The sequence below is a fragment of the Coffea arabica genome, chromosome 2c (assembly GCF_036785885.1).
Source record: "Coffea arabica cultivar ET-39 chromosome 2c, Coffea Arabica ET-39 HiFi, whole genome shotgun sequence".
In the NCBI taxonomy this organism is placed as follows: Eukaryota; Viridiplantae; Streptophyta; class Magnoliopsida; order Gentianales; family Rubiaceae; genus Coffea; species Coffea arabica.
Window position 1 is genome coordinate 26,584,001 of NC_092312.1, and position 10,349 is coordinate 26,594,349.

At 37.1% G+C, this 10,349-nt stretch overlaps 1 protein-coding gene across 2 annotated transcripts; it reads left to right on the forward strand.

Moving 5' to 3' along the window:
• The first annotated feature begins 214 nt into the window (after positions 1–214).
• On the forward strand, positions 215–8,604 carry LOC113727071 (uncharacterized). Of its 2 annotated transcripts, XM_027251048.2 has the most exons (10): positions 364–691; positions 4,581–4,681; positions 4,784–5,144; positions 5,798–6,460; positions 6,554–6,634; positions 6,734–6,791; positions 6,996–7,057; positions 7,136–7,242; positions 7,337–7,424; positions 8,048–8,604. In XM_027251048.2, the coding sequence occupies exons 1-10, from the start codon at positions 554–556 to the stop codon at positions 8,357–8,359; spliced, it is 1,971 nt and encodes a 656-aa protein (XP_027106849.2). In that variant the 5' UTR covers positions 364–553; the 3' UTR covers positions 8,360–8,604. The 2 variants fall into 2 exon arrangements, with proteins under 2 accessions (XP_027106848.2, XP_027106849.2); XM_027251047.2 differs by having other exon boundaries at positions 215–691; positions 5,798–6,634.
• Positions 8,605–10,349: the final 1,745 nt, after the last annotated feature.

The window sequence follows — 10,349 nt, forward strand, 5'->3', positions numbered from 1 at the left end:
AGGGACCGGCCTATATTGAATTTGAGGCTAATAAGATCCAAATTTAACTTATATTTAATTCAAATTTAATTTTTAGATTCAAGCTTGGTCCGGTCTGGTTAACAATCCTACAAATCGTCATTACCCAGCTACTCAAACAATCGGAGTCAACCCGGTACCCGGGGGGATAAAAGCAGTCATTTCACATATTAACAAGTGACGAGCCCTCCCTCCTCTTCCCCAGAGGCCCAAAAAATAGAAAATACCACTCTGGGGTTTCCTTCGTTTTTTCAGGCCCTCGTTTCCTCGCATTTTCTTCACCAAAATTTAAAAAAAAATCCGAAAAATACGTGAAAAAGGAGAATTACGGAAAGGTTTCATTGTTTTCTTTAATTAATTAATTGATTAATTCCCCTAGTTAAATGCTCCGCCTTGCTATTCTTATTATGAATATCCCATAAGAGTGATTAGGGTTTTGATAATCTTTGCGAATTCGGGAATTGGAATAAGAGGAAGTATTTTTTTCTGGAGTTAATTTTTTAGGGTTTTTGGTCGGTTATTTTGAAGAGGTAAAATGGACGGAGCAATTGGGAACGGCGATGAGCGAACTTTTAACGTTAATTTCGGCAGCGAAGGAGTATCGAAGTTGCGAGAGGATGTTAAAGAGAAGCTCAAGGAATATATGGGGGAGTACACTGATGATACTCTTGTGGTACGAACTCCTTTTTAGGGTTTATTTGATTTTTAGAAAGTAATGGATGTTTGATTCGAAATTCGTATTCAATTTTCTGCTATTTTCCTGAAAATTGCTGTTTTATTTATTCTGTATTTTTTGGGTCGGTTTGAAATGGTAGAAGTAATGTGTTTTCCTAGTTTATGTTGAGTGGTTTCCTTATGCTCATTTGAATTTGTGTAGTAGTAAAAACCCAAACAAAAGGAAGAATAAAAATGCGTGTGGCATTGTCAGTGTTGTTGAGAACTTGGGTTTTGTATGCTGGAGGGAATGTTGCTCATGTGTTGTATGATTTGATGAGAAATTTTGATGACCATGACGGCATATTTTGGAAGATTCATTATCTCTCTAATTGAATACGAATGTCTTATCTGTTTTTATATGGTTATTATTCCTTCGAGTATTCTTCTAGTTGTAGTAGTTAATGCATTGGGGTGGGGGTGGGAAGGCTAGAAGGAGATTCGAATTCAGTTGGGTTAGAGTTTTTGAACTAGTCCTTGCTGATTTGACATCTTATCAGGCAGGTAGCAGTTAAAGTTTCTGTCAAGTTTTTTTATTTTGTTTTCTATTAGTTTTTCTGCTGGGATGGTGATGTTTTTCTTTTCATTATACCTTTAATAGGGTACCCTGTTGTGGTCTGATTGCTTATTTGTGTTTGAACTTCGAAGCGTCTTTTACCTTTTTGATGTTGGTGTCTCATTGTTGATCTACCACTGAATGAGCACTAAATTAGGTAGTTGTTTATGAAGCTTGAAGCTTTGTCATAGTTACCTTAGTCTTGAAATATTATTATTTTCCTTTTCTATGTCCAAGGAATTATATGTTGTACGCTGTGGTTCATGGTTATAGAAATGGCTAAGGGTATATAATGGGTACTAATTAGATAAGAGAAAAGGTATAGAAGAGGTTCATATGCATGCTATGTTCCATTTTTTAACAGGAATTTCGTTTCCAAGCAAATGCACATAATTTGCTCTGTTGTTTTATCTAAAGCGGTAGATGATGCTGCTAACATGAGAACTAGTTTATGATTACTAAAATTGAATGGTAGTTAGAAAAGTATAAAAAGAAGTTGATGATAAAAATGGCAAGATACTTTCTGAATGAAAATATGTTTAGTTATTTGCACAACAAGATATATATTTTACCGCTGGCTTTGATGATACCTGACAAAGTTCCTTGTTATATTAAATAAACTACTCAACAGATATATTTTGTCTTGCCAAAAAAAAAATGGTACTAAGCTTTATATTTAATGTAAGAATACTTGAATTCAAAGTGAATGTCCTGTTAGTTTGATCCTTTACTTCATATTTTCATGAGGAGCTGGGACATAATTATGAGTCACTTGAGTTGGTAGCAGGTTCAAAAGAATATTAGAGTGTCCATGATTTTGAAGTTGAATTTGAATGTGTTTTCGTTGAAGTTGAAGAGGTGCTGTTTCTGAGCAATCATTTTGATTATTCTGACATATTTAAGTGGGTTTGTATAACAAATTTTTTTTTGGATACAAGTTTTAATTTCTGTTCTAGTACCTCTGGAAGATTTGATAGTACTCAACTCTCCCTTTCTAGCAACAGGCTCTGGAGACGGGGGTTCTTCCTAGCTCACCACGTCGATACAACACATTGCAAATTTGGAAATTTTCTTAGTGGGTTTTGGCATTAGGCAAATGAAATGTGATACTGTTTTGTATGGGGTGTTTAGTAATTTGGTGCTTTCAAAAAACAATTTGACAGTAGAAATAAAAAAAAAGTCTGTGTAAGAAGCACACGCCAAAGGTGTTTGATAAAATCGTGAAGTAGCTATTTTATGAATTATAATGCAATGCTGTGAAACCTTGTGAAGTCTCCTAGGATTTTTTTTCCGCCTCATTGTCGAATAAGGTGCTTAAATTGAAATGTAAAAGAGAATGTGAACTTGAAGTTAGTGAGCTGTCTATTCTTGCCAAATGGCACTGGAACAATGGCAGATGAGTGATTGAAATTGTATTTACAGGTAGGGATTCTTCCTAGCTCACCATGTCGATACAATACGTTGCAAATTTGGATATTTTCTTAGCGGGTTTTGGCAATAGGGAAATGAAATGTGATACTGTTTTGTATGGGGTGTTTAGTAATTTGGTGCTTTCAAAAAACAGTTTGACAGTAGAAATTTAAAAAAAAAAAGTCTGTGTAAGAAGCATGCGCCAAAGGTGGTTGATAAAATCGCGAAGTAGCTATTTTATGAATTATAATGCAATGCTGTGAAACCTTATGGAGTCTCCTAGGACTTTTTTCCGCCTCATTGTCGGATAAGGTGCTTAAATTGAAATGTAAAAGTGTGTGAACTTGAAGTTAGTGAGCTGTCTTTCCTTGCCAAATGGCTCGGGAACAATGGCAGATGAGTGATTGGAATTGTATTTACAGGTAGTAGTGGAATTAGCGGGTTATTTGGAGCAGGTTAAGAGTGGAATTTGTGGGTTATTTGGAGGGGGTTAAGTTTCGATTTGGGTTGAAAAGATGGGAAAAGTTCTTCCTGGAATTGGGAGGGTTGATTTTGTGAGCTTTTAGCCTTGAACAGTATGGCAAATCAGAAATTAGTAACTGGGATGATACTTGTTGGGTACATGCAAGTTTTTCTAGCCCCAATCTTGAACTTATTAAATGTTTAGTATTGTCATCTGAAACTGAGCTAACTATAATTTAGTGCATGAACTAAGTAATCATTTGTGGATGCCTCTTAGCTGATGGAATTTGCACTTGAACCTTACTTATGTTTTCTCTTTATATATTTTATTTGACGACAAAAAACTATAAATAGCCTAGGCTTTTAAATTTGGGCCAACTAACCTTGTTTTGCGACTTAAACTGCATAAAGAGCAAGTAAAATTCTCTAAACATGTGTAACATTTGGAGTTATCTGTAAAGGTACTGTCTGAAACAACTAGTTTCTTTAACCATTTTTCAAAATTGCCATGTGGATTAAAGCCAAAATATAGCAAAATTATTAATCCTTTGTTTATCTACTACGTTGGTATGCATGACCTTTCTGCTCTTTGTTAGTAGACTTGACACTAGATTAGAAATATTTTTGCATGTTTCTATTAAGATCAAATGTTGTACATTTGTCTGAGAGTTGGATTGATCTTGATTGGATTCACTTATTTTATCTGCTATTTATAAATCCTATTGGAGTAGTAATTATTGTTCAGCAAGTACAAGATAACCAGACCCTGATGGATGCCTGACCAATACATAATTGAGTACGCAGGTCTGTTTCTATGGCGGCCACTGACATCTCTGACTGGGGCAAGCGGAAATAAAAAAGGAAGACAAACTTGTGATATTTGTCCAAATTAACAGGTCCCAGATCTTCTCATTAGGATTAAATACTAGATCCAAGGGCGGCTTTTCGAATAAAATGTCCCGAATTAAAGCAGAATAAATCTTCAGTGACAGATGTTAAATCATTACATGAAATTAGGAGCTGACTGCTAGGGTTCTAGAGGATTAAATAGCCAAATCAATAGTGGACTGTGTTGGACTAGTATACTTGTAGAGGAAGGATAATCTGAATGCCTTGCTCATACGGTAACAGCAATTATTGCAAAACATATGTAGGTAACTTCTGACAATTGCTTTCGTAGAAATCCCTTAATTACATGTTCACTTTTGATCTTATATGTTTCCTTCTCCCTTGGCACTTGCTTTTGTTTTGTCTTCCTGGTTTCATTGCATCTTTGGTTATTTGCCAGCTTTTCTTGGTCATTGTTTCTTGGAAGGAGTTTATTCACTAGTAGTCATACCATATATAGGATAAGTTTCCTGCTGGTAAACTGTCTGTGTGCGTTCTTCAGATTCATTACTTACACTGCTACAATTTGCAGGAATACATTATAGTCTTGCTGAAAAATGGAAGGCGCAAAGATGAAGCAAGGAATGAGTTGAATGTTTTCCTAGATGATGCTAGCGATTCATTTGTTTCTTGGTAATGTAATCTACATTGTGTAAGTTATGTTGAGATAATTAAACTCAGTGTTGAGCATGTGAACTTTGAATGTCACCATCTCATATTACTGCTTTTGTGAAGGCTGTGGGATCACTTGGCATCAAACTTAGATCTCTATGCACAAACGCATCAATCTCATTCAGATGGGGCACTGAAGACAAGTCCAATTGCAATTCAGCAGGCTGGTGGAAATGATTCTCGTCTGGTAGAGTCTAAATCTGTAAATTTAAAGTCCAATAAATCCTTTAAGGCCCGCCATACTAGGGAGTGGAAAGGGCAAGCCATAGATGAAGGGGAACAACCCCGTTTAAGAAGTTCTGTGGCTGATGGCAATCATGCTGATAAGGATAGTCGTAAGGCTGGCAATGAAAAAATAGAGGTCTCTCCTCAGCCAGCCACACGTAGAAAAAGAAATCATCTTGAGGAGCAGCTGCAATCAAAGGTTACTTTTTTTTTCCTAGTTGTATGGATCAGTTACAATTTATAAACTACTTCCATTTTTATTTGGGAAAGAGGGCCTTCGCACCTAAATTTTACCAGTGACCGGACTTCATGTAGCATTGGCCTTTTTATTTTATTTAGAATATATATTGTTCTTGTACCAAAGTGCAGCCGCCTCCTTTTGTTTCCCCTCTTTTCTGTTTTCCTTTTTCCAAAATTTGGTTGTCAGAAAAAGTATTAGTTCTCGATTTTTGATCAGCACTTCACTTAAAAAGACACTGGTCAATTCAACCTCTGGGTGGTTTGGGTTTGGTTACATTTATTATGTTTACGGTGTTTATGCATACCTGTGTGTGTATATATTTATTTATGGAATTTAAATTGTGAAAAATTTGGCATTAAATGGAAATTTCAGAGCATCTTTCCTTGTGCATTTTGTGCTTTTCAATAGTTATAAATGAAATTTAGAGTATGGGACTAGTAGGTTTCCTGATGATCTTCGGTGGCTGGACTGGCCACTCTGCTTCTTTTATTATTTTTATTTGATACTAGTATAGTTATATGTGATGGAATCTAAGATGGTCATTTCTACGCCCATTCTAATTGGTTGCTGAGTACATTCTTTTTTTTTTGCTGAATTTACTTTTTCTGCAGAGGGAGGTAGTTTCTCAAGCACCAATTGCGGCACCACGAAGATTGCTGCAATTTGCAGTACGGGATGCAGTTGCCACTTCAAGGCCGTCAACAATAACTGCTGAACCTTCATTAAAGCGGCTTCGTTCTGTGGTGTCCACTACTGCAGAGGACTCTAATCTAGAAGAACATCCACAGAAAATTCGATCAGTTGCTAGAGTACCGAATGCCATGGCAACAGCTATTAAAGCTATAGCAGAAGCGGCAAAAGATGTTCGGAGAGTTAGATCATCAGGTAACGTGTTTGATAGGCTTGGTCGTCCTAAGGATGTTTCAGAAACCTTGAATCAATCAGAAGAATTTGGAGAAGATCCTGCTGGGGAAGGACAAGATGGAGCTTATATTAGGGAGGAAGGGAGGCCAACATATGATCATACAAATGATTATAGTCGGCCTTACCCGAATGATGTGTCTCTTTTGCAAAGGAACACAAGGATGGTAATTGATCCTGCATCTGATAATGAAGATTATGATGCAACCATGGATGAACCTCAGACTGGAAATGGTATTGGGGTCTCAAGAATGGTCCCGCATAGTGCAGCTAACAATGCTGATGAAATAGTCATTGTACCATCGAAGAATCAGGATCAGTTTGGGAAGATTTCTGATACTTCTCATAAGATAGTGAGTTCATCCATAAATTTGAATGCTTGGAAATCACCTCAACATCAGGGGTTGAGGGGAACTTTAAATGTAGATAATCAGAAGTCTGTACAGGTGAATGAAGCATTAACTTCTGTGCCTGCTGGGAGGCTGACGAAGGAGAACAGTAATTCTGTTGCAGTTGCGAATGGAAATGTAAGATATCCGTTTGAAATTTTTTGTATCTACTACTATTGGTTTTCAACTTATGCCCTTACTATTTTAATTATTGCCTAAATTTTATATTCTGATCAGGCACAACTAGAAGTGGACGCTCCGAAAGAATCTCAAAAGACACATTCATCTGCTCTTGGTGAGCTTCAGTTTCTGGCTTAAATCTTACTGGCTCTATTTGTCTTCTTGGGTTCTTGATACTATATTATCAACTAACCTGAAAGATTTGTTTTTTCCCCCTTTACTTTTGGTGGTTTTAATTTATCTCATGTGAAATTTTCCAATTTGGTCCTGTTCTTTCCTTGTAAATGCCTTACCTTGGAAACTACTGGTGTCTGCTCAGGGTCATATCCCATTGGTCGACCAACAGAAGATGCAGACTCTCGTACGATATTTGTTAACAATGTATAAACCTCTATCCTTGTTTTAATCATATGCTGACCCAGCAATCGTTTTCTGGCTAACTTAGCTTTTATCTATTAGGTTCATTTTGCTGCCACCAAGGATAGCCTTTCTCGACACTTTAACAAATTTGGGGAAGTACTAAAAGTCATCATCTTAACTGATGCGGCAACAGGGCAACCAAAAGGGTGAGCTGTTGTTTCATTTCAAGTGCTGTATTCTTTCTTAGGTTAAACATTTATCATATTCGAATCACTTTAGCTAAACATGTTGTCAAAGCAGGTCAGCTTATATTGAGTTCATGAGAAAGGAGGCTGCAGAAAATGCTTTATCTCTCGACGGCACGTCATTTATGTCAAGGATTCTTCGGGTATGTTTCTAAATTGAAAATGTCAGTACTTTTTCTGAAGTTGCCACATATATATACACACACACATATATATATATTTTGTAAGGCTTGTCTATGTAGTGATATTTTGGGTGTGTGGTTCATCTGAGTAAGATTTTTTTATCTTAAATGGTTTCTCTCTTTACTCCTGGATTAATCGGTTTCATACTGCAAAAGGAAATATTTCCACATTTGGTATTGAGGTAAAATGTCACTCCAAAATTTGGTATTCCCCACTAAAAAAGAAAAAAGAAAAGAAAAATGCATTTTGCAAGCTGTGAATAGTGGAGCACGAGATTATTTGTTCCTCTTATATGTCTGCCTCATTGATGTGAAAGAATGGAAGGAGAGAAGGAAGGTAATGAGAATAAAATTGATTGAATTGTATCTCCTATGGTGCTGGAAGATGAAAATAACTTTACATGAAACTTTTCTTCTTTATATCTTTCTACTTACAAGAATGAAAGCTCCAGATGTCAAATGACAATTTAAACTGAGCTCTCCTGGATTATGACTTTGTGAAGACTCGGTCACAATGCAGTTAGTATAGCTGGAATACATCTTACTCTTGTTGATGCATTTTTAATTATTGATTTTGTATGCAGGTCATACGAAAAAATTCTGCTCAGCAGGAAGCTTTTCCTATCCCAACTTGGCCTCGTATTGCCCGTGGATCGCCGTATGCTGTTTCTAGATTTGGCAGGGCTCCTTTCTCAAGAGGCATTGGGGGTGCATACCGATCCCGCCTCCTAACTAAACCTGGTCCAAGGAGTTTCCAGTGGAAGCGGGAAACTCAGCCCACTCAGACGGAGATACTCAATCCAGGATCTAGTAACACTGCTCCATCTTCCATTTCTCGGAGTCTCACATATGTTAGACCTGAGCCTAAGACGAATGAAAGTTCAAGTGCGGCTTAGTTGGTCAGATTAATGTTGGTCCTTGGTAACCTGGGGAATTTCAAGCCACGGAGAGGACATCGCCAGCTAAATGTGGGATGCATCTAAGGTTTTGGGGAATTAGGCTTCAACAGGTTACGCGATTCAATTATTTGCATTTCCTTCTTTGGTTGTTTTGTAGAGCGATTCAGAAGGTTGAGTGGTATACATTGGTGGCTGCAATATTATGTGAATAGGCAATATGCTTAGGTTGTTCATTGGTTCAACATTGCTTTACCATTTCCAAAAAGATTTTAACCAAGGAAAAAGTGGGGGGCCAAAAGAAAAAAAAAAAAAGAAAAGGGAAGATGATAAAAAAAAAAGGGCAAGGAAAAGTCTGCAATATGCTTTAGTACTATTACTTAGTTAAATAATATCTGCCATTTTAAGTTTAGCACATTTTCTTTCCACTTTTCTTGAATATTTTGGACGCTTTTGGAAATGTTCGGCCTTGTGTTTTGTTGATTTGGTATTTTAATACGATTATCCCATTCAGGCAAATGAAATACGGGTCAAATGTGTTTTGTTGGTATTATTTAGTCAAATGAAATACGGGTTTACATTCGATGTATGGTAGAGTACTCGTTTTTAACCGTTATGGGTGATAGACTGACTAGTCGTTAGATGAGTTTTGCCTCATTTGATATGGCAGGCCAGTGTCCCCCAAAATCCTCTTCCGGAGTCCCCTCGTCCCATCATAAATGGCTCCTGCGTGAGTTTTCCCTTTTATGAAAGCACCGTTAAACTGCAGAGTTATGAAATAATTTATCTTCTTTTCTGTTAAAAGCGTAAAAACCCTTCTATTCCTTGGTTTATTTCTGCCATCATGGTGCAGCCAGGCAGCCACCTCCAATTGGGCCTATTCGTCTCTTTGGAGATAGTATTAAACCCCTATTCGTCTCTTTGTGTCGCTCGTGGACTTTATTAATCTTGCCAAAAAAGAAAAAGAAAAGAGAAAAAAAACACTGCCTGCTTAGAAAATTGAAAAAACAAAAACTACCCTAAGAATTCTTATTTAACTCGGGATTATTTCCAATGGTACTGATTTGATTTCGACTAAGAACATTTGAGCGGCAACAAAGCAATGCTGCCGTCCAAGCTATAAGTGATGAGGAACTGCTTGATTTGCCAAGAACGGACAAACGTACCAACCTCACCCTATGAGAGTCTTGAAACTATTAAGGAGGATAGAGAACCAATACCATGCTCCCCAGCTCAAAGTTGTAAAATATATCAGTCACTAGACTAGCTACGAGGAGTGACGTTTAGGGGTTAGAAAGGGTTGCCGATCCACTCTTATAAGGGTTTTTGGGAAGGACAAGCAGGAATGCACCACAGCATCTCTAATTGTGAACAAGGCTAATGGATATTTCAAGTAATTGGCCATCAAGAGAACTTTAAAGTTCTACTTGAATATAAGTCAATAGATTAAATCCCTTAACTTGTATTTTAATATCCAGGCTTTCCTGAAAATGTTTTGCCAGAAGGTCTGTTTGCACCGGTGGTGATTCATCAGATTCACCTTGATCTCTTTAGGTTCCCTCCTTTTAGCATAGAGTAAGAATAGTTATAGTATAGAATTTACAAAAAAAAATAATGGATATTGTCTTTTTGGCTAGGTACTGCAAAGGCTTTTGAGGTTGCCACTCTTTTTTTTTTGGCTCGAAGGCTATCTTTTTGTCAGGTCTGCATGCCAAAGAAAAGTTTCGGATGCCATACTCAGTCCCAGTCTGATCACCCCATGCCATTCCAAACCAAGCTGCAGTATCTAAACCCGAGAAGACAGTCTTGAAAGTTTGAGGTTTATCTTCCATAGCTTGAAGAAGTTAAAAGTGCATAGAGTTTTCTCTAATACTTATGTTCTATAGATCAAAGAGGACAAGGAATTCCAGAGATCATGTTTGGTCCATCTGCAATTAGAAGAAAAGTACCGTGCACAACTCTCATGGGCGTGTAGAATGCATGATCATAC

Excerpts from the sequence above, each read along its gene's own strand:
- LOC113727071 (XM_027251047.2), top strand. The coding sequence starts at position 554 with ATGGACGGAGCAATTGGGAACGGCGATGAGCGAACTTTTAACGTTAAT. Across the intron at positions 5,145-5,797 it reads AGGAGCAGCTGCAATCAAAG|AGGGAGGTAGTTTCTCAAGC; the intron begins GTTACTTTTTTT and ends CTTTTTCTGCAG. Across the intron at positions 7,243-7,336 it reads GCAACAGGGCAACCAAAAGG|GTCAGCTTATATTGAGTTCA; the intron begins GTGAGCTGTTGT and ends TTGTCAAAGCAG.